At 33.2% G+C, this 24,802-nt stretch overlaps 3 protein-coding genes across 7 annotated transcripts; 1 reads left to right on the plus strand and 2 right to left on the minus strand.

Annotated features, from left to right (window-relative positions):
• The first annotated feature begins 126 nt into the window (after nt 1-126).
• Nucleotides 127-3,170, plus strand: LOC8264527. 2 transcript variants are annotated; one of them, XM_002514485.4, is made up of 8 exons: nt 127-595; nt 895-975; nt 1,095-1,154; nt 1,596-1,639; nt 2,167-2,209; nt 2,315-2,386; nt 2,472-2,573; nt 2,889-3,170. In XM_002514485.4, the coding sequence occupies exons 1-8, from the start codon at nt 206-208 to the stop codon at nt 3,009-3,011; spliced, it is 915 nt and encodes a 304-aa protein (XP_002514531.2). In that variant the 5' UTR covers nt 127-205; the 3' UTR covers nt 3,012-3,170. The 2 variants fall into 2 exon arrangements, with proteins under 2 accessions (XP_002514531.2, XP_048228869.1); XM_048372912.1 differs by having other exon boundaries at nt 461-602.
• A 1,380-nt stretch (nt 3,171-4,550) lies between these two features.
• On the minus strand, nt 4,551-12,104 carry LOC8264528 (choline/ethanolaminephosphotransferase 1). 4 transcript variants are annotated; one of them, XM_048372911.1, is made up of 20 exons: nt 12,093-12,104; nt 11,552-11,701; nt 11,020-11,029; nt 10,869-10,919; nt 10,686-10,763; nt 10,500-10,575; nt 10,381-10,403; nt 10,203-10,303; nt 9,916-10,010; nt 9,675-9,743; nt 9,190-9,259; nt 8,611-8,674; nt 8,490-8,530; nt 8,318-8,402; nt 6,710-6,772; nt 6,178-6,236; nt 6,027-6,079; nt 5,780-5,852; nt 5,225-5,268; nt 4,551-5,098 (listed from the first exon to the last, which is right to left on the minus strand). In XM_048372911.1, the coding sequence occupies exons 2-19, from the start codon at nt 11,686-11,688 to the stop codon at nt 5,247-5,249; spliced, it is 1,170 nt and encodes a 389-aa protein (XP_048228868.1). In that variant the 5' UTR covers nt 11,689-11,701; nt 12,093-12,104; the 3' UTR covers nt 4,551-5,098; nt 5,225-5,246. The 4 variants fall into 4 exon arrangements, with proteins under 4 accessions (XP_048228868.1, XP_015572084.2, XP_015572083.2 ...); XM_015716598.2 differs by lacking the exon at nt 12,093-12,104 and adding an exon at nt 11,836-12,086 and having other exon boundaries at nt 4,551-5,095; XM_015716597.2 differs by lacking the exon at nt 12,093-12,104 and adding an exon at nt 11,836-12,086.
• A 4,051-nt stretch (nt 12,105-16,155) lies between these two features.
• LOC8264529 (protein STRICTOSIDINE SYNTHASE-LIKE 10) lies at nt 16,156-18,637 on the minus strand. Its single transcript, XM_015716501.3, has 3 exons — nt 18,294-18,637; nt 17,065-17,334; nt 16,156-16,811 (listed from the first exon to the last, which is right to left on the minus strand). The coding sequence occupies exons 1-3, from the start codon at nt 18,602-18,604 to the stop codon at nt 16,328-16,330; spliced, it is 1,065 nt and encodes a 354-aa protein (XP_015571987.1). The 5' UTR covers nt 18,605-18,637; the 3' UTR covers nt 16,156-16,327.
• Nucleotides 18,638-24,802: the final 6,165 nt, after the last annotated feature.

Consider the following 24,802-nt stretch of genomic DNA (forward strand, 5'->3'; position numbering starts at 1 on the left):
ACATTTTCATGAACATGAGACTGATTGAAGCTCATATTGCATTCAAAGCCTTGGGCCGTACGTAGCCAACCTGCTCACGTAATGAGCCTAGCCCAATAGAAAATGACGTGAAAAGGCCCATAGTCTAGACTCCACTCCTCCACACACACACCGCCAGTCTCTCAGTTCTGTTTCTCAGATTATCGGCTACCCAAAAGACTTAATAATGAATCTCTTCAAAGTCCATAATCATCACTCTCAATCCCAAATTTTCCATATTTCCAAAACCTCCCCTTTTCGCTCAATTCATTATTATTCTCATGGATTCAAATTCCCACTTAAAACAGTCACTCCTTTCTCCTCTTCTAATCTTTCACCACTTTCTCACTACGCACCCACTTTCAACGTCTCTTGCATTTCAAAACAAGCTCGGCCTTCTCTTTTGCAGGATGATGATGATGATGATGGTGAGGGTGATGTTAACAGTGTAGCACAATTCGAAGATTTAGCTCAAGACGGTGACGTTTATCAGAAAACTCTCAGACTGGTGGAGTGCTCTATGTTTGCTGCTGTTACTGGCCTTGTCTATTTCTTGAGCAATTCTTTATCAATTGAGGTTTAAAGTTAGTTGCTTTCTTGATTTTGAATGTTGGTCTTTTGCATTTTCTCAATTGGATTTTACTTAAATTTCATTATTCACTCCCAACTCAATTTCAACTTCTGCAAATTCTGCTCAATTGGAATGGTTTACTTGTCTGCAATGGTAGCCTTCTGACTATATATGGAGTATTTATATGCTCTTTTATGATTTGTTCTTTTGCAAAGAAGTGAAGTTTTGGTATTTGATTGAAGAATGTGTTTTTCTCAAGTTCTCTAATGCTGTACGACGTATTTTTTCTCCACCTGTCTTTGCAGAATTATTTTGGATGTTTCTTCTCATTGCCAATAGTAATCTCTTCAATGAGATGGGGTGTTGCAGCTGGGAGGAAAACCATGGTTTGTAACCATCTATAGCTTGACTTGTTAAAAGGCTACTCTTCTCTCTTTATTGTTCTTTTTTTTTTCAAATTCTTCTGAGTATTGCACTATTGCTCTACTGATGTTGATTGTCGCAGGTCGCAACAGCTATGCTTTTATTTGTCTTGTCCGGTCCGCTAAAAGCTTTAACATATCTGGTGAGCAGAATCTCAATACTTTCAGCTTTAACAAACTGTGAAATCCTGTCCTTGGATGTTATTATTCAAGACCAGTTATTGAACCTTGGGGATTTATTGATTGCTCCTTATATGTGATGATTTAGATTTTGTGGCATGTCCTAGAACTTGGCCAAATAGTTTTAGCTTTATAATTTGAAGAAAACCATCCGTTTCTTTTAGTGAGTTAAAATGTTCCTGTTTTAGGGTCAGAGTTTAACTTGCTATCCTGGTCATATGTTTTAGTATATGTTAGTTTATGAGCATATTAGATAAGTTGGGGAAATGAGCTTGAAATTACATTTTCGAAAACTTCAAGGATAATATGCTGATGTATCTGTCTGGCTTCTGCATGAAATTTATAAGCTAGTTATCCTCAGTAGAAAAGCTGATGATTTACTTGCTTGCACATCATTCTTTCAGCTAACGCATGGCATAGTTGGTTTCACAATGGGTTCTTTGTGGAGGTATGTAGTTATAAATTTTACCAGTTTTAGTTGCCTTTTATTTTCTGCCTTTAACTTGGTGATCCTAAAAACTCGTGCTTTTTATGCAATAAATTGGTAGCTGTTAGTAATATAACACAAATATTGAATTACCCTCATTTTATTTCTGAAATCTATTGTTAATTTCAAATAATTCTGCAGGTAATTTTACCCCCTTTAACTGGTGGCATGGGTTTCACTGCCTTGTATGATGATTTATACTTTTCTTATCTGTAATATGTAATATATTAGTATTTTCTGGCATCTGAATTATGACGAACTAGATGCGGTAAAGAGTCATGTTTTTAGTTGAGCCAAATGAGTGATGTGAACTAAGTCAGCAGCTTTATCAGGATGATGCTATGATATGAGTTTTCAGCTATTCTTTTGACATTAGTTGAAGTTTAAACTCTATTGAGCCTAGAATCATATGTGACCGTTCAACTTCTAAATGAATCAGGCATACAGTAATACTTGGTGGGATTGTTTTTGTTTTTGCACCTTTTCAGGTTGAGAGCAGACTGGGGTCTTTCGATATTTTTGTGCACAATTGTAACGTTTGCTGCCTTTGGCCTCAGATTTCCTTGACCTGTTTGGAGCAATGCTCTTAATTGTTGTTTTTGAATTTCAGTTAACAGAAATTTCTCTGAAATGCAGGCTCGAGCAACGGGCGCCATGGGGTATGTCTTTGTAACCTCATTCTTGATAAGAGAAAACATACTTGCTCTGGTAATTGTCTACTTTTGACTCCAAAATTTCAGTTTATTCAGCATCAGCACATCAGTGACAAAAAAATACTTTAATTTGCTTGTAGATCACCATAAACATTCATGCTTCTCTGACGTTGATATTTGCTGCAATCGGTATTAATACAATTCCATCAATGAACCTGATATACACCTTATTTGGGATCCTGGTAATTTTGGCTACGACCTTCTCTCTTTTATATATTTATTCCTAGGCTAACTGACCTGAAGAAATCCAAACCCTTGCGCCTGTTTTCTTTTTTTTTTTTTTTTAGCTTAGTTTGTGGAAAAGGATGCAAGTAATAGCTTCATATCAGTCAATTGGCTATATTTGCAAATAATTACTCCACATAAGGCTAAAACGAAATCAAAAGAACTGGTTAAAATTGCAAGTGCACATAAAGGGTTGGATTTTTTTAAGGTTATTGGCCAGTTTATTATAAATGCATCCCATTCTTAAAATAAATTATGGAATTGTGAAACAGGTATTGCTAAATAGTGGATCTTTCGTGTTCTTACTACACCTTCTATATTCTGTGTTCTTTACAAGGCTTGGGATGAAAGATTCACTGAGATTACCTAGATGGCTGGAGAAAGCCTTATTATAGGATTGGTACTATTATTATGATATCATGTTCACAGGGCAGCCTCAAGTGAGATGGTTACTAGAAATTGTAACTTAGCAATATTTTTACCCTTATTTTTTTAATCTATCATTTCTCAATCTACCAAAACGAAATGGAGCCTTCTTCTTTGTTACACAGTCATACTTACATGTTCTACATTTTGATTTTGATACTAACAATTTTTATATGTGATTTTTTTTATAAAAAGAAGAAGTGTGGTTAGAAGAAAATAAAATGGACAAAGCATGAGGTACATTTAAAAAGGTACTGATAAAATACTTTGATCGAGGGTTATAATTATTCTTTTTATCAATCTCATTTTAGCTAATCTAAAAAATTTGCCTGTCCAATTATATATATTTAAATGGAATCGCTAATGTTATAAATTTCATCAAAATTTAGATTATTATTTTATGGACCATTTCTTAGGTAATATAGCAAATTAAGCTTCTTGTGAGAAATAGTTTACAAGCTTAGTCTATATTAAGTAAATTACTCGTGCTCAAGCTGGCATTAACTGTAACCATCTTTATCATTTTAGGCACCACTGCAATGTAAAACAATTTTAACCCTAATCAAGCTTACAACGATTTTAACCCTAATGAATGAAAATCCTTTGAGAAGCTCAATTTCCCTTTGAACTTTTTTCTTTTAATATAGTAATCTAAGGCATGTTTGCGGGAGGTAAAACACTATTTTAAAAATTTTAATACGGCAGCACAGTACTGTACAATCTGAATTTAATCATTAATGCTGAATATGTACATAGCCGATCACTCTTGTTTTCTGCTTATCTTCATGAACTTGGTTTTACTTAAATCGTCTGGAACAGAAGTGCTGAGGTTCTATTCACGCACCTAAGCAGCTACAATGTAGAAATTAATGGATCAAGTCAATAAGAAATCAATGGTGGAATGACTAGAATTTGCTTATTCGGTATTAGGAGTAATAATATTGCTCGTAGTTTTTGTTTCAGATATTCTGCTCTTGCAAATTTTACAACATAGATACACTCTAGTCCAGATACGAGTAGCTCATTGGACATCAGATTCAGATATAATTGTAAAATATTTGAACTTGGAACTAGATCAAGGCAACAATTATATATTAGCTTGAAGTCCACAAAGGCAGGAGCACCATCCATGATGGAAGCAACTCCAAGGGAACTTCCAATCCACCATTCTGTCTCATAACTCTTCCCTGCAGTCACAACCTCATTGCCTTACTGCATCAACATATTTAATATAAGGCAGGTTTTTTACTCGAAACGTGCATCTGTTATTTGTAATGAAAGTGCTAGAGACGCATGGAATTCATTTCTGATGATCTCGTGTACTGATGAGGCCAGATCCAACAAATATTGAATAACAGAAAAATTTAACAGAGTACCACTTCTGATTAGTACCATAATGCCAAGTAACCCTTGTTTAATAATTTAAGTTTCCACCAGAGGCCGAACAGCTTTTAGCATACCAAGAAACATATTTACTTTCAACCTTATTCACACACAAAAAACAAGAGTAAAAAGAATGCTTCTAGCCGATTGAGATTTAGAATTAACCAAAACTTTTATCATCAAATCTTATGATGCGTTGATGACATAGCCGTACAAAGCCAATACAAAAATCAAAAAGATCCCACTCTTGAGTGATTCCAACTGGCAGCTCCCCAAAATAATCATATGCAACTAATTTGTACCTAAAGCCTGTTGCTAGTAATAACCCCAAGTTCATCCATCAACAAATATAGCAAACAGCAACCGACTCCCCAACACCTCCCAGCTCTCACTCTCATCCTCACATTATATAAATCTTAAGAATTCAAAACATATAACTACTTATGAAAAGGTTTGCCAGACTCAAATTGCCTACGCTACTGTGAAATAATTAATTTGCAACAATATATGGTTGGAACAAGACTGCCCCGGATCAAGTTACAGACCTATCGCCAAAGACTTAAACCAAAAACAATGTGCCCTAATCATCAATATCCTTCATTCCTCCTGACATGCTGGCCAAATCAATAACTGAACATATAGAACTCCCATCACTTCAGGACAGTGCAAACTGCTGAAAACAGAACACATGTTAACCCTGTAATTCTACAGTCGAACTATATAACGTTTAACTCCAAAATTTGGCAACAAGTGCAGCAATTCTCAACAAAAACAGGTCAAGATTAAGGGATGGACGTACCCAAAACTCCAACCTGCATTTTTCAAGCTTCTTTCCTTGTTATTCTGTTAATTTAGAGAAAAAAAACAAAACAATTAGTAAGATAGGTCCTCAGTCCTCGCCTTGGCAAGAAAATGCAAAGGAGCCTCAACTCTTAGTACTCAATGGTACAAGTAAACACATCTTCAGAATCAACTAAATTGAAAATGTAAGCAAATGGCCAATCCAACGTGATGCGAAGTCTGTCTAGAATTGAGGTTGAACTGCTTTTCTGGAGAAGCATCCTTTTTGACATTGCAAAAGAAAATAAAAATACGGTGCTAGACGTGGCTAAAATGGTGTTTTTCTCAACAGACCAATCTCACTTGAAATAAACCAGCTATGGTTTCTAACTTTTAACTGAAACAGGACAACCTCAAACCTTAATTTGGGTTCTAATAACGTCCAAATAAGATAGGACTACCTCAAACCTTCCTTCTGAAGATTCAAGTCCCAAAACAATGAAAGAAAAACTGAACCAGGCAGCTTATGATAAAAAGATCCATTTTCAATGCATGTCGTAGAACAAATTCTTACCTGAAGCAATTAATGCCCAAGGCTGTCGTGATTTCATGAATGACAGATGTTGCAAAGTGTAAATAGAGTCCCACTGAAGCAAGAAGAGAATTATGAGAGATAAATATAAGACCACAACAGCATACTACAAGAGCTATATATATATATATATATATATATATATGTCCAAAGGATTTTCAACGGGAAAAAAATTCACTGCATATTATCAATATACATAAGTTCATAAAACATGGTATAAGCATCGTGCCTGTAAATAAACAGTAACCAAGTAGAACCCAGAACTCATCAACCAAAGGAACTCTGCAAGAAAAGAGGTGATTGCGAAATTACCATCAAGCCTATTCATTAAAACTCAAACAATGTTTGATTACCCGCTGTATAATTAAATTACCACATACCCATCATTAAGTCTGGCTGTTAAGGCGTTTGCAATGGCAAATGGTAGATATAATAAAGACTGCAGAAATTAAGAAACAAAGAACTTAATCATTGGTTTCAATCAATAATTACCCAAATAAATGATTATCATAAATCTTCACAAATGGAACACTAGAATTAAAAAATGCAGCAGAGATTATTTTAAGAGGATAAAAATATATCACTGAATGACCCCTGAACCCTGCCTGATACTGGTGCGATCACCATAAGCATTCATTAGAAAGCTCTCGTAGATGCATGAAAAATTTGTTAAGAACTACTCTGCAGTACATGGACTATAATCAATGAGTCATGGGGTGTATCTGACGCATTTTTTGTGCACTATGCCAGTTCGGACAAGGAACAACATGTGTTTCACATTTCCATACAATATCCAAAAACTAGAAAAAGGAGAAAAAAAACTACTTGCCAGATAGTTTTTACATTATTGCATATAAGCAACCTCTGGTATTACTGAATGATTTTTAGATTAGAGAATTCAAAACTACATACCATGCACATATTAGTTTTCAATCCCTTTGGTTCATCACACAAATGGGCCAGAATCATCCTCCCCTGTCAAAACAAACTTTCTTCAGCACAACATTCACAGTTAATTGTCTACTACCAAACTCTGTGTTAATTTATAAAAGAACAACATGAATGCAAAGTTACCAATGATCAATGAAGGTGCATTATTTTATCTGACCAAAATCTGCCTGAAACAATGAGGTTAAAAATCAACCCTAACCCAATCTAAACTTCAAGAATTTAGGACAGGTGGGCTTGTAACTGTAAACAACCTAAAATAAATTTAACCTGAATTTTTAAGTTGTAAGATAATACCAAACATGGAAAACGTAAAAAAAAAAAATTAAAATCAAACAGCCTCCAAAAAGTTCCTCAGACTTCATTGACTAGATGACTTGTAACCCAAACCAAAACTAATGAGTTGGGGGTTAGGGTTTGACATGAACCTGAATAATGCAAACATGAAACAACCCAACCAGAAATACCTGAACCTGCCTGATCCGACCCAACTCTATATGCTGAACTGACCAAAGCTACATATGCAAAAAGAAAAAAAATTGCATTGCTATAAATTTAATTTTATGCCAAGACCACAAACCCATATATAGAAGTGATTCCATGCACAAGTTCCCCAGACTTAATTTTTCTAATTCTTCCTAGTTATGCCTGCTAAATCTCTAATTCTCCTTGACATCAGATTGAATAAGACACAGTAATGTGGTTCCAATTCAACCAAAATGGGAGGTGCACACCATGTGCAAGAATTCGTGATCATGCAGGAGAACTTTTTCCATTCATGACTTTGTGCATGAGTCCACAACAAAGTGCACATGGTAGCTATTTAGAGATTACTTATATTCGTAAGGTTAAGCATGTAACTAATCAGCATCATATTGCTGCCACGTTCAAAAGCATAGAGCCCATAGTATTTTCCTGAACAATATTGGTATGAATACTTCTGTAGAAGATGTAGTTACAAATATTGTATATGCTTACTACTCTGCCTATTAAATCTCCACAAGGTTTCCTTGACATCAAGATTGAATAAGGCATGGTAGCAGTTACAATTCAAACTACTTCTAAAATGGCAGGTGCACGCGCAAGAATTCGTGAATATGCAAATGTACCTCCTTCCATTCATGACCTATGCATGAGTCCGTAACAAAGTGCATATAGAAGCTACTTAAGAGGAAATTTATATCCATAAGGCTAAGCATGTAATTAATCAGCACCAAGTGCCACATAAAAGCTATTTAGAAGAAATTTAGACCCAAGGTTAAGCATGTAAATAATCAGATAATGCTGCCACATTCAAGAGCATAGAGCCAGTAGTATTTTCTGAAGAATTTTGGTGTGAATACTTCTGTAAGAAAATGTAATTATAAATGTGATATATGCCTACTGCAGCCGGTCCACTTGAAATAACTCACAAGCTCGTGATCCATGTGAAGAGGGCAATTTCCTTAACATGGAAAAGCTACTGATTATAGAATATTTACATTATAATGAGAACATGTTCAGAAACTACACAATATACGAATTAAAAATTAACAATGTAACTGAAAGGGAAAAGGAAAAAAAGCATCTTACCACAAGAAAACCAAATGCAAGTCCAGTTCCAAGGATAACTAAATGAGGATAACTTTCCATTAAATTAGATGGAGACAAATAATCCCTGCAGAACATGCAAGATCCTCAATAGAAAGAAATACGCAACTCAACAAGTGATATGAGCATGATAATGTAGCAAGTTGAGACATACCACACCAAGACGCCTCCCATAAGCACAACAAAAGGGTAAAGCTGATAAGAATAAAGAAGAATAAGACATCTAGAAGCATAATATAATAGAGAAATGGATGTTCCAAAGGTTGCAGATATACCATGGCTAATGCCAGTAACATGCTGCCTTTTCTTGCTTGAACAACCTTGTAGACATTGGACACGCTGCAGATAAACATTGCAGACATAAGGAAATCCAACCTGACTCTGAACTAACAGCTCTAGTTCTAGCATACATACGAGCACTGATGAAATATTATGGGAGTAAATCTCTATAAGACCTTTTACGTTAACCATTTGGGCATGTGCAAACGACACTAATCTAAATTCAAGCCCATATTACAATAGCAAAAGCCTCCCTCACAGCACACCCACCAATCCAACGCATAGACAGAGAGAGAGAGACAAAGGAGAAGGAAGAAAGAAAAAAGAAAATCTGGCATCAATTTCATATACATAAGAGAAAAGGATAGAATATACAATTTAAACTCCCTTCCACAATTTATCTTAACCTCATAAAGGAACACGTAACCATAAACAATCTTGGCATGGAGAACCAATCTAGAAGTTCAGATGAGGCACAAAACATCATATATATGATAGTCAAAGTAAACTACCACAAACTAGTCACACAAGTAAATTGCAAATTTCAACTGTTTCATAAAATTTTGAGTGCTTACTTGAATGCAATTGTTGGCATAACAGCAAAAGCTATCATTAAATAGAGCACAGCTTTGTAGGTTTGGATTTCTGAAGTCAAGAAAGACGAAAAGGGTAAGTCAAATGTTATGTCCAACAACTATGAAACATATGACAGCAGGATAGTTTAAAGGTGAGGAGAGAGAATATAAAAGGCACCTGAAAAAGTAATAAAGAAGTATTTATTGGCAATTATAAACAGCAATGTATAATGCCAAAAGCAATCAATAGAAAACTCAGAAATCATTGAGCAGTAAAGCATATAAAGGGTGAATAGAAACTTACTGACAATATAATTTGAGTTCTTAACACATTAAAAAACAAAAAGAAATTAAAATGAGACTGTAACACGAAAAACCAATTTGAGTGACACAACATACTCGTAAAAGAAACAGAAATGCAGGACATGTCATATGAAATATGTACTATAGGCAAATAAAGATACCAATGAATTGACAATTCTTACCACTGATAAATGGCACCCAATTCAGAAAGGGAAAAGACTTTCCAAAGTGCTGGGGCCACCATTCAGCACCTTAAGAAAAGAAAACAACAAAGTTAACATCTACGAGAGAGAGAGAGAGAGAGAGAGAGAGAGAAGGGGGGGGAAGGGAGGGAAACTGAGGTAATAATATGCAATAAAAGAAACTCCAAAACCCCATATATAAATTATTTTAACTGTGGCACAGGAATCAGAAAAAGCATACCAACTAATGCAGTGAAAAAATGAGCAACGTATATTAGCATCAGCCCCTCAGTAGGTCCATTAACAGCAGGAAGAATCAGAGTATTTGTAAAGAAGCTGGATCAAGGGAAGTAATTTTTCAAGTCAGCACAATATCTAAAAGCTACAGAGGAAACTTCTACAAAAGAAGCATTATGAGAAACCAAAACAATTTAGTCAGGTAAGAAAAAGAAAAAAAACACACACACAAACAAGAGCAGGTTGAAATCAGAACAATAGCAATTGTTAGACTAAGAGAAGATCACTTACTGTTCCCATGTTGCACCATAAAATGGGACAGCTGAAATAACCCAAAACCAGAAAGTGTCCCTTCCACACATGGCAGTGCTACCAAAAGCCATGCTTTCAAACTAGGGAACAGCAAGAATAGATGTTAAAAGAATTGCACTGGCTAGCACATAAGAAGCAAATAAGGAAAAACACGTACCGCACAAGCAAGTGCATCGCATCCTGCAATAATTGGAAGCACCGAAAATACTACTTTTCAGCAACATTGAGCAATATTAAATTTTAAAAAATGATAACTCCAGAATAACAGAAAATCACCATGGTCAAAAAGTTCTCCCAATGGACTTGAGGAGTTTGTCCGCCGTGCTTGTTTACCATCAACAGCATCAAAAGTCTATAAAATAAATGAGAGGTCATCAAAATCCATATTAGAAACACAGTAAGCCTACTATATAAAAATACACCAAAAAGGATTATAGCTACAGGTGAGAATTAGACTCAAACCTGATATAAGAAAAGAAGTAATCCATGCGCAAAATGAACCCATCTCGGAGGAGCTGTATCCAGGTGAGGTGAATATATCTGGAATGCATGTTTAAATTAGAAAATTTTAATCAAGAAAATATTTGATCAGAAAACAAACATCTCTCATTTCATTAACATGGCAGCAAAGAGCTTCCTACTTACATAGCCAAGCAGAGCAGAAGTCAATAGAAACATGAATCCTGTAAGTGTGATCTAAAAAACCAGAAGTAAAACTAATTAGCAATCAAAAGTAAGAAAATATCCTTAAGCAAACTAATATCACAAATCAAAGTACAAAAGAATAGTATCTTACCATGTTTGGTCTGAAGAATATCCAAAGGCAAAGATACATCCCAAACCCACAAAAGAAAATAAAAGATTAAAAGAATATTACAAATGAGTATAAAACCTTCAAGAGATAGTTGAATTTAAAGCATGAGCATGAAAAGCTGCTCAAAGTATCAAACTGAAAGGTTCACTAGTAATGTAAAACTGTCTTACAGATGGAGACCCATGTCAAATACATGCAATGAGGACCAGTGGGCAGTAAAAGAAAACTGCCATTTTAATCATATAAGAAAACCATTTTATTTTCATTACTTGTTCCATGATTTTGGGAACTCAAACACCAAATTTTGCATAGTTAAAGCTTAGGGTTCAATTGGCAAGCAACTTTACAACCAAAATTATCAAACTTTATTATTCAAGAACATGAAACCAGGTTATGTATACATATTAGAATTCAAAATTTGCTACACTACAGTATAAACTACAGCAATTCAACTAAATTGAAAATACAAAACTCACAAGTTCGTTAAAAAGGTATAAAATTAGAAAGTACTTACGGCATCCAAAGAGGGAAGAAGTTAACAAAACGAGTCCAAAAGGGTTGCAAAACATATTTAGCAACATAAGAGTGATCCACTCCACTGTATTTGTATCTGTGTAGTGCTGCTACTCCATGTGTCCCTATATACCCCATTCTCTCTTTTACCCTAAATAAGCAAAACAAAAACAAAAAAGAAGTCTGATCAACCATCACTATATCGATCATGAAACTATAAATTATACCAAGAATAACCAAATTCTAAGCAAATTAATTACAAGTAACAAGATAATCACGCAAAACCTTGATTGAATTATAATAAATAATGGATCTGAAATTTGGAAATGGGTGCGAGGATTCAAATTACAAAGAGAAACAGATCTAATAACTAAATGACTAAATGAAGATTTATAAAATTTGTAATAGGGAAGCAACTTTTTAGCGAATGGAATCGAGAGATTGGGAATTTTTATTTTAAATTTTTTATTTTTGGTTTTTGAAAGAATTGAAAGCTTTTCGGGTACAAACTGCAAAAAGAGTGAGGGCAAAAGAAATATTACTTTATCTCCCGCCTTAAAACAAAAGAGACCATTTTTCTTCTTATTATTATTAGGAAAAAGTGCGTTTTGCCCTTAATTTTCGGTGTAAAGAGCATTTTAGTACTTAAAACTATTTTTAAAATAATTAAGCCCATAAATTATAAAAAATATGTATATCTATCATAAATAATTGGCTAATACTGATCCATTAAGACATTAAATAATTACTCGTTCCGTGTTACCATTTTCTTCTTTTTTCTGTTAACTAGCAATCCGGTTGTGCTAATACATAATTATTAATAAATTTATAATATAAATTTTTTGATTTAGAATATTTTTACTTAACAAAAAATATTAGAGTATAAAAAATAATATTTATTTAATTATTATTTTATTTTAATAGCACTTAATAATATTTTTTATTTATATAATTTTAAAATTTAATAGCTATGAAATTTTTAATCAAAAATTCATAATAAATATATAATAAATTAGTGTCATTATATGATTACTGAATTTTTATTATATTTAGTTACTATTTTTCTTGAATAATATTTAATAATATCATTTTATTTATTTGTGCTATGAATGGTTATTGATAGTTTTAAGATTTAAATTCTTAATTTAAAATATTTTATTTTATTTATAAATATATTACATTATAAGAAAATAATTATATTTAGCCATATCTTACATTACTAAATACTTAATATTAGCATTTTATTTTAATAATTTTAAAATTTAATAGTTATAAAATAATAAAAAATAAAAAATAATAGATATATATATAACAAAAAATTTTACCATTATATAATCACTAATTTTTTAATTATACTTAGCTATTATTTTATTTTTATAAATATTTAATTATATATTTTTTTAATTAATATTTAATATTAAAATTTATTTAATATTATTATTTAATATTATAATTCAGTATTATATAACCACATTAAAATTATATCTTTTATTGTATATAATGTGGCTTTATAAAATGTTGTTAAGTGGATCATCTACATAGATTATAGATTAATACATAGAAGAATGTTTTTTATACGCTATTAGACTTTATATTAATTACAAAGATTCTTTTTCTTTTTCTATTATTTCTTTAAGGACATCAAGCATATAAAGATTCTCTATTAGCGATTTATTTTACTATGTCTAGAATTTTTTGTCTGAATCTCATCTTCTTTCCTCCTTTAGAATATTTTTATTTAATGATAATAAATTTATTTTAAAAGTCAATATTAAAATCTAAATTTTATTAATTTAAATAACATAAACTTACTTTTGTCAAAATTTATTAATTTCAAACCAGCTCTTCAACAATTGTCAGCCACTTTTGAGTTATATTATGATATTAATTTCTTTTCTTCCCCTCTTTTTCCTTTGTGGAGAAATGTTCACGTCCAAGAAATTTAGTAACCCTTGCTAATTGAGTCAACAGAAAATTCAAAGCTTTAACTTTTATTATAAAATTTATTTATAAATTTAAAATTTATATATTTTAGATGAAATAAAAATTAATTTAAAATCATATATATTTAAATTTATTTGAAATTGATTATAACTATACTAAATTCTATCAAAATAAATAAAATGTACAAATAAATTCTACATTAATTTATCAATATATTTCATTTTATAAATATACTAAATTCTATCAAATATACTAACTATACTAAATTCTCCTTAGAATTAACTTAAGCACCTTCCTGTTTACGTTACTTGGTGTATGTTTCTTGAGCGATGAAATTTTATTTTGCCCCCTGTACTTTCATGTAATGTTCTAATTCTTCCATCTTTTATTTAGCCTAATTTTCTTGCAATTTATAGATCAATTAGGCATTCAAGTTAAACTGCTATAATATCTCAAATAAATGCTTATTTTAATGTTAAACAAATTTAATTAGATTGAGAATCGTATTTATTTCACCAGGATAAACTAAAATAATTCATTAATCTACTTAAGATTTGTCATTTGCTCCTATTGGAGGTAAATAAGAGAGGAAACTATATTTTTGATATTTGGAAAATAAAGAAAAATAGGAAAGAAAGGAAGATAACCATTATTTCCCATTTTATATTTTCTATTCATTTTGAGAGAAAAATTAAATAAAAGGTAAACTAAGAGCGTGAAAAATAAAATAAAGAAAAAAAAAATCTCAAACGTAGGATTAGTTTCTTAATTTCTTTCCTAATTTTGTGTCATTATAATTTTATTTTTTTATCTCGACTTGAAAAGAAAGTAAACGCACTCAAGTTCATAAATTCAATTTAAATAAAAAAATTGGTACCGGTAATCAATTATCACTACTTTTCTTTTAATATCCAACAATGAAAATTTGACCATAGGCAAAAGTATTAGAACCATTTTCATATTAAAGTATGAAAGTAAATGTATCAAAATAATATTTCACATGGAAAACAACTATCAAAAAATTAAACATACATATCAAAAAAAATTAGATTATTAATATATTATTTCTTACAATTAAAATTAGTGTTGGATAAAAAATATAATTTATTAATTGATAAATTAATAAAAAAATTCATACAATTATACATAAGTTTAAATCTCATATATCAAAATAAAAATTTTATATATTAAAAATTAACTATACATATGAATATTTTTATCTCACTAATAAAACATAAACTTTTACAGCTATTGACGTTATATTAACTTTATATAACATATGATTTGATTATTTAATTCAATCTGATAAATATTTAAATTTTATTTTTATATTTTTTGAATATTTTTTATTTTTTATTTAACTTAATTAATATTTAGATTTTATTTTATAACAACGATTAAACACTTATATATAATATATGTGAAAATATTAAATAATAAAATATATTAAAAAATTAATAATATTATAGAATATAAATTAAAAAAAAAATTATATTAACTTTAAATATAAAATGTTAAAACAATTAAATAACTAAAATCTCCATATGCAAATATGCATATTACCTGTTTAGTGAAACTAAGTGTCATGCATGCTTTATAGATGTTCCACGAAACACGGCATTGCTTTGCGGAAACAATTTAAATGTTTATGTTTCTTTTTATTTTTCAATTTTAGATCGAATTAATAATAAATACGCTTTTTTTTTTTAATGTTATATTTGCTATTAGAATATTTGAATAGGACCATTAAAAGGAGAGAAATCTCGAAAGTTTGTTTCTGCAAGTGCATAGGATTTGCCTTGCCAGTTGGGAGAGCAGGTTCCTGACCAATGGCCATGCACACCCATCGATGTGCACTGTTCCTGAGAAGTTGTCTCTTCATTTTCATTGCCATGTCAAGATTATTCCTGTCATGTTATTATTCTTTTTGGACAGCCCGAATTCCTTAAGAAAAGAAAAGAAGCCAAGAGGCCCAGTCAATGTAGACACCAGACATGATTGTGGGTTTGGAGATTGTCTGGTCCGCCCTTCTCTCTGCTTCTTCTGATGGTTCATCTTCATTATCCCCTTGCAGGATGATCATAGTGCCATGGGCCCCTTCTTTTAATATCTTCATTTTATTGGGCCCAAATGCAAATTCACAAAATAAATAAATTTTCTTATTTTTTAGTTTGAAGCCATAGCATATACTAATTCTCCCCATTGAATGTTATCCTTATTTTTTTTCTTTTAATAATTTGTGAGACAATGATAAAAAGAAAATGATAAATCACAAAATAAAAATAAATAGATTGAGTAGATTTATATTATATTTAGTTCAAATTTATAAATTTATAAAATTTATTTATAAATTTAAAATTTTTGGGTTTTGAATAAAGTAAATTTAATGGAATAAATATAATTTATAAATGAATTCCATATTAGTTTGTGAACTATTTCATTGTGTAAATATATTCTTTATATTTTATTATTTTTATTATTAAATAAATTTTTTTAATAGACTTTAACTAAGTATTGCATCAAATAATTTTATTTTTTTTATTAATGAAAATTTAATAAACTGAGGATTACACAATAAGCATATCATATCATAGTAGATATAACAATTGCATCAATATTTTTCAAAAACACATTACTTTGCAAAATAAAAAGAAAGAACAATTATGCACAACTTCTTGAAAACTTATAATTAACTTAGCAAAACAAATAAGAACAAAGAAGGTTTAACCGAAACTCCAGGCTGCTTATCGAACTTAAGCACACTAAATGAGTAAGAACTAATTGTTCTGACAAGAACTCTCTGCTTCCCCAGAGCTATATTAGTTTGGAGAAACTAATTTTTCAAGGTACCCACATAAGGTTGCGTAGGAGACCCAAACCACAACCTTCCATCATGTTCCTCAATTTCACTAACAGAATCAAGAGTGTCACCACCATTACCATTCACAACCTGCACAACTCTCCCATATTCATTAAATCTAATACCCACAGGATCCTCTACGGCTCCTTGAAGCTTCCCTCTTGCCGTATTCAATGCAACCCAGAAATCTCCATTGTCGTTCCTCCTGATGTTATCAGGGAACCTGTCAAGACTTGCAAAAACATGTGGGACTCCAACTCCATAGCTGGAAAGTGGGAATTTTAAGACTTGGAAATTCATTGACTCGACTAGCAGAAGGTAAGAGTTGTCCTTGGATAAAACCACCCCATTTGGAAATGCCAAGCCCCTATACAGTACACTCACTTTCTTGGTAGTTAGATCATATTTCAACAACCTTCCAGTCCTGTCTGCTTTCGAAATTGCTTCCATGAACAACCTACATATAATTATAATATTTTTCAAGCTGTTGGTAATAATAATTTAGTTAAAAGTATAAAACATTACAAGACCAAAAGTCAAAACCAGACATGACAGTGACTGGTGAATATTGACTATATGAATCACCTACAGTAATTTCCTTATCGTCATTCATTACTCAGGGACTTTTGGAACTGAGATTTCGCAAGTTTGACAGGATTGAAAAATATATAGGACAGAGAGACAGATAAGGTTGGAAATAAAAAGTGTACCTCCTTTCATAGTGGACGCTGCTATCTGTAAAATAGACAACTCCACTGTTGGGATCAATGTCTAAATCATTAGTGAACTTTAAGGGAACCCCTTCAGCAGAAGTAGCAAGTCGGGTAGCAACACCTCCGTTTGGTCCTACTTTCAACAGTCCAAAGTATGCATCTGCGACGTACAGATCACAAGTTGCTGGATGAAATTTCAGTCCTAATGGTCTCCCACAAATTGGCTCGAGGTCTGTGTTTTCTGATCCATCACATAGCTTCCTGTTCCTAAATATTATCACAGTACAAATTTACGATTATTTAGCTGATCATTAATGTAACCTGAGGAATCATACAACTTTTGGCTTTAACCCAACAACAGTTTATAAAACAACAATATTACTTATACAAATATTAAATAAATAATATTTCTAAGAAGCATTTGCTTAAATTATGGATTCAATTTTAATGTTCAATGCAAGTCAAATATGATCTTAATCTTTGACTGCTTCAATCTCAGAAACTTGGAAATTTGGATTTGTAACCAAGTCAAAACAAAAAAATCTGATAGGGCATAAATGAAACATAAATAGTCACTGGCATGCATTAAACTCTGTCCCTCTGCATTTTAAGTGAACTTTGATAAGCAACACCATGCAGTGGTGGACTATTTTTTTTGCGCCAGATCAGCCACACAAATTTTAAAAAAATAAAATAAAAAAATTCATGAATGTATTTAACTACTGCTTACTATACGTTCTGATAACAAAAGGAGATCGATTGCCATATGTAATCCAAACTTCATCTATTAACTTTTTTAATATTATTTTATTAAATATACTATATGTACGACGTTGAACTTGGCGGGTTTGGTCCAGAAAATAGCAATCATCCATTTAGAGAATTTAATTTAAATATGGGTATTCTACTTTTCCTGCAATGTAATTATGAATACTCTGTAAACAAAATACAATAAAGTAAAATTACGGTATTCTTTCTTCTTTTTCGGTAGGGATGCAGTAGAGGTATTCTACTTTTGTTGTTATCTGGTCCGACTCTCGAAAAACAAATATTTTCTTGTAATTTCATGCAGATCTGCCTAGGATGCGAGACTCAGAGACTTCAACTCGAGGTTTAGTTCTGGAGCGGGAAGGTAATTGAAAAGCAAAAACAAAGGCAATAAAGCAAGAAAAGAATGAGGAGGAGGAGGAGAACGAGAATGAATTCTGTGTGTGTGTGTATAATACCTGTTAGCAGAGGTGATAGCAAACTCAACCCAACCTTTTCCCTGTCCTTGCCATCTAAGAATCCTACCATCCGAAACACCAGCATATGGACCATTGCCATTACAATCAAAAGCGAGGCTTTCAGGGCCAAGGACTCCTGGGAGATTAAGCTGATAATAGTAGTTATTCAGAGCATCTCGTAAAAGAAATCTTCCATGCGCGAGAACGAGAAAGGAAAGAAAGAAACAAGACAGGAGTGTTGATGGAGATGAAGGAATCAGAGTTCGCATGTTGCAAGCACTTATGAGATAATACGAGCATTTTGCAATCATTTATAGCAACACAGAAGTCCTTCTGTTGGTAGGAGTTCACCTTTAATGAACCAAGTAGGACTTCCGAATTTCATCCTCATCATTGTTATTATTATTATTATAATAACATTGGAAGGCAGCAAAAATCTGCATGAGAAAATAGTTCTATGAAATGTCAAGGCATCCAAATAAAGCAAGTAGTTGGAGCCACCATCAATACAGCATTCAGAAAAGTATACCATAAATATAATGCACCAGAAAGTCCAAGTTTCTTGGGTTAACTTGGGCTCCTCTCTTATTCTTATCCTTAAATTTTAATAATATATATTAATCGTTTAGGCTTCATCCTATGGACATTCCAAACTTATAAAAATATTTAAATATTTAATTTAAAATTTACGTTTTTATTTTAAAATAAACATAAAATAATATTATGATATTATCCTTTTGTTTAAAGATTAAGTACAAACTAAAAGGAATAGTTAGATAATTTTATCTCATATTGTATCATATATATCTCTTTATTATTTTGTTATAGAACAATATTGTTTACAAAATAATTATTTATTAATAGAGAAATAATGTTTTGATATATTGGACGTAAAATAGAGAAATAAAATGTTTTGCAGGTGTTACGTTTCTCCCTTTACTCAATAAATATATACTTGTTTTTATCTATTTTTCTTTTTCTTTAGCAACCTGAAGAAGATGATATGGCTGGCAAATCTTTATTTTTATTTTTAAATTTTTTATTCTTTTCTACAATTTTTTTTTAATTAAAAACTTTTTTTTTATCATCAATCAAACACCAAAAAACGAATTTATTTACAAAGCCAGTAAAAGCAAAAGGGAAAGTACAATGGAATAAATCAAATTATGCAGGAATTACTACTATATTGCTGACAAAATTATATTTTGATATCTTACGACTTCTGGAAAGTGTTAGATTATTTTCATTTTAAAATATATAAAACTCATATATTTTATTTTTTAATTTATAATTAAATATAAAATACTAAAATAAGAAAAAGTAAAATTTTTACTTATTCACCATTTTTTGCTAGTTTAAGTTTTTAAATTGTGTCTCAGCTGCCATAAATAATCCCTCAATTATTATAGTTAGAAAACATGACCCTCATAGTTCAACTATAATTCAATAATTATCTTTTGAAAATTATAGTTGTAAACACATATTTTTAAATATTGCTCGTCTTTCTTTCCATAAATCAATTTTCTATGCCAGGGTCTATCTTTTGAAGCATCCGGGTAAAGACAGTAGTAGCCCTAACCCTAATCCTATCTGCACCGCATTTATAATAAATCACAAATTAATCTAAATGGCTTTGTCTTGATTAATTGATGACAATATCAGAAATCAGATAAAACATGGCAGTCGCATTGTATGGTTGGAGGGTGGACGGATGGGTTTCTACTAGCGTTAAACAGAGAAGAGCTAGCAACTTGATTCTGTGTCTATTAAATGATACAATAAATTTCATCTGATAGCCAACTCAAAAATTGACTAAGCCATTAATGTGTATGACTCGGAAAAGGGTTGAGTCCCCTGTGCTGCAACTTTATTTTTGTTTGACTTGCTTAAGTAAATTAATTTAATAATTAAAATTTATTTATTTTTATATTGAGGAGGAGATATTCCAAAAATAATTATCAATATATCGTGGATTATATAACATAGATAGTCAACCCTTTAAGCTCGTTTTAAAGATAAAATCTACTTATTATAGAGAAAAATATTTAAATATGAGACTTCTCACTTCCGGAAGCATACATTCTTACACTTGATTTACACCTCCGCTCGTGTCTTAACTTGAGGATCTGTCCATGCTTTGAGTTTACAGCATGAGGATTATGCCATGAACAGCTCTTGGCTCCAATTGGTATCAGAGCCTTGGTGATAGAAGAAGAGAAACCCTAAACACCATGTCAACCGAGATTACCTCTCATACTTCTACCCTTCAATTATCTCCTTCCTGTAAGAAAACCATATCCAACAAGATAGACCACCTTGTTGAGATCTCCCATATCCCTGATAACGTACAGATAGAAGATACTCTAGTACCTATCATCAACCCTTACAACATATTTAAGAAACAGAACTTTGTCAGAAAAACCTTTAACCAAATCATCCACAAAAAACCCCTCACCATAAAAGAATATGTTCAATCCTCCTCACTTTCTCAGTGTTCACTTACTGCTACTTCTCAAGAGCAGTATGTTACTTTAGAAATTCCCACCTCTTTCATAGAACAATGGCGGAAACAAGGCTATTCTCATCTCCATCTTGGAGCAGTGCGACTTGTTCTTTCCTATCATGGAAGGATGGGATTGCTACAAAGACGTATGTCGCCCGGACACCCGTTATCTCAAGTACGAGCATGCAGTGATTGGGACAATAGTCACAACACTCAACACTGGTAGTGTTGTTTTGACTTTCTTCCCAAACTTTAACCTCTCTCTGAGTGATCCTTATCTATCCATTGCCTTGAAAGTACAAGTCCAAATCACGGGAGCTAGTCAAGTTGAAAATGCTCTCTCAGCGACTCTTCACCATCAGATCGTTTATCGATTGCAGGATCATGCACTTAACTTGCAGATCCCAGACTTTCAAGCTTTATCAGATGCTTTGTACATCATGGCTGATTCTGGTCAAACCCCTACAATAGTTCAAGCTCCTCGGCGACGAAACGAAGATCTACGTAAACTAATTCCTATTGAGTGGGTAATAAATTATGAGAAGCTTCAAGCATCTCAATCAAAACCAAGACAAGCCACGGATCCCTCTTTATTCAAAGAAAAGGATGGGATCATAAGACGATCTTTACAAGAACTGAGGAATCTTCCTCGGCACCATCAATTTTCCAAGCATCAATGATACAACCTGTATCACGGCCTAGGAAAAAGGTCCTTATTCACTCCTTTCAGGCATCTGGCAACCAGATCTATGCTGCACAAGTCAGAGGACACTTTGTCTGGGATGTAGCCCCAGAAATGTGCAAGCCAGAATGCCTATGTCATGATGATATAAATTATGTTGAACCCTGTTTTCAGCATCAACAGAAGAATCCAAAGAAGATGTCTCTGGATACTTCTTGTTCAGAGATTCATCCTAAGCCAGATGATCGGGATCCAGATGGTTCCCAGAGAAAGAATAAAAAGCCACTGCCAATGTTCGATGAGGCAATTGAGTTTCTTGCCAGAGAAGGAAAAACAATCATTGACGTTTCTTATGATGAGTTCAAGGAAATTATGGCACAACTCAACATTAAATATGGCAAACCCCTTCGCACTTGCGAGCGGAGATTCGGATCCAAAGGTTTATAAGTCGAAAACCCGGCCCGCTTTAGTACAGGAGGTACAAAACGTTGGGCCAGGTATAACAACGCCACGAACTTTTGGACCTACTTCATCTCTGTCAACTGTATCAGCGGTACAACCCTTGGTTCAAGAATGTTTCATGTTACAACCAGAGGATTTCCCTCCCTTGGGAAAAATAGAGAACAAAAGATCTGAAATCCTTCCTACACGGATTTCACCCTCTGGAAACTTAGAGCCGCTGACACCCCCTGAAGAAGTACTCAACTGGCAGACATCTAATTCTATTGTCCAAAACACTTATTTGAAGAAGATAGATGGAAAATTGGATCAAGCACTGCACTTGGTTCAAAACATAGATCACAAGCTGGATACTTTTTCACAAGAAGTCCTACAACTGTACTCATCCCTGACAGCAAAGTATCAAGCTCTGGACAAAGAACTCCGGATACCTCAGCCGATCACCCCCTCTTTTATGAAAAAGCAAAAGGAGATTTCCCGGCTAAAGAAGCAGATAGATCAAATTGAAAATGATCTCCGGAAAGACCGATTCTGCAATTCCAACTTTCATATCGCCAGCCTTCAACCTCACTCATTACTCCTTCATACTTTTCTTCTTTCCCTTTTCTTTCACAACCAGAACAACCACAAGAAATCCTTTATCAGCCCTTTGGCACATTCTCTCACCTTTACCCAAAAAACTCAGAAACCCAGCAAAAGAAATCCTCTCCTCCTCTAGCCTCTAAAGACAAATTTCCAGAGCAATCTCTCATCAGTCCGTATGATTCAGAATCCTCTTCAGACAATTCAGAGATGGCGGACATCACTGAGATTCTCATGAACACTTCTGCTACTGATCCCAGTCCAGAAGTAGTGGAACCCGAAGATGAAGATGCTCAGTCATTCTTTGCTCCCACTGGAGCTCCAAACCCAAGGTCAAAACCAGCTAGCACAGGACCTTGGTTCACTTTTGATGACTTGCCACCATCAAAATGGAAGGATAAGCTTTCCGAATTCTTGGCATGGATTGATCTTCAGATGACCCTTGAAGGGGCCACACTCAAAAAAGTCCTTGCCGAATTTGTCACAAGGTTTACCGGAAGCTTAAGAGATTGGTTTCAGTCCCAACCTGAATACACTAGGCTTCAATTTGTCACTCTGCCAACTCCATCAGCAGCAGTAACGATCCTCCATAACCAGTTCCTTGAAAGTTATGACCTTGTCATAAGACAGCAGAAACAAGAGTTCTTTGATCAAAAATGTTGTTCATTCAAAATGAAGGATATAGAAAAGCACTATTCAGCTATGTCCAAGCTCTACTATGTCATCGGAGGACATGATGGTGACGATACATTAAAGTATACCTTCATCACCTCTCTGCCAGATGAAATACAACCTGAGGTTAACAATATGATTGCAGCTACAAAGAGACCAGTCACCTCTATTACACTTGGCGAAATCTGGCAATTCACACTCTCTTCCATTAAAAGACTGTGTGATCAACAAGAGTTATTCAAAAGGTTGTCTCAAAGGGACTTGATAGTCTAAAAGGCTTGCAACAAGAACCACCTCAAGATTAAGTGCAAAGCCGCCAACTGCGTCTGTACAACCCATAAGAAGAAATCTGGACATCATTTCCAGAAATACACGGCAGCAACAAGAAGTTCAGGGAATAGAACCCAAAGAGATTCAAATACTTCCGCAAAAAACGGAACCAGGGGTACAAGTCTGACAGATGTTTCATCTGCAAAAGGAAGGGACATTATGCAAAAAATTATTCTAGGAATCCAGAAAAGTCAGCAAAGATGATTCAACAAGTCAGCATGTCTTTATCTCTTGCAGACTCTTTTGAAGAGGAGATAGAATCTCTACTTTCAGAGCAAGAAAATCTTACCCCAGAAAGCTTATTTGGGTTAGAAATGGAATTCTCAGACTCCACAGAGTCCTCACAAGAATCTTCTTCAGACTCAGACGATAGTGAAATACCAATCTTGATGATTGATTTGCAAGAAGAAAGTCAGAAGAGTATTCTGGAAGATGTAATACAATATCCTCTCTCTCCAACCCTACTATCTTCTTTCTTTGTTTCTCCACCTCCTGAAACTTTTTAATTTACTACAAAACCTCCTCCTGTCCCATATATTCCTATACAGATACTATCCTCAAAATACTCCAAGCCTGTACCAGTAATAGCTTTCTTTGACACTGGAGCACAAAAAAGCATGATGAACCCAATGGTTCTCCCATCAGAGTATTGGAAGCCCCATGATTAGTTCTTCAGGGCAGCCAATGGTCAAACCTTCAAAACCACTCTGATCACAAGACAGAAGATCGGAATTCAGTTCTTTCCTGATTGCGTTGTATGGACGCACATCATTGGTTCAGATCTTCCAAACAAGGATATCCTGATAGGATTTGATGTTTATCACCAAGCTCAAAAGCTACAAATCCTTCCAACTGGTATAAAGTTCAAGAGACAGTCATACACCAAACTTCAAATCATTTTCCGTGATGATACTATTCCTCCATTCCTTCCATACACAGAAAAATTCCTTCAGTTCTGTCCGGAATCTCATTCACATTTCCAACATCCTCTCCCTCTGTGAAAAAATCCACATTTCTATATCAGCCTCCCTTTCAAACTTAATGAAGACATTAACCCTACTAAAGCCACACACATGGGAATGTCTCCCACAGACCTAGTCCTTGCCCGATCAGAATGCTTGACACTGTTACAGCAAGGTCTAATTGAGCCAACTACTTCACAATGGGCTTGCCAAGCCTTTTATGTGGAAAAAAGGTCTGAAAGAATCCGAGGAAAGAAGAGGCTTGTCATAGACTACAAACCCTTAAACCATTTCCTTCAAGAGAACAAATTCCCTCTCC

The sequence above is a fragment of the Ricinus communis genome, chromosome 4, assembly GCF_019578655.1.
Source record: "Ricinus communis isolate WT05 ecotype wild-type chromosome 4, ASM1957865v1, whole genome shotgun sequence".
NCBI lineage: Eukaryota > Viridiplantae > Streptophyta > Magnoliopsida > Malpighiales > Euphorbiaceae > Ricinus > Ricinus communis.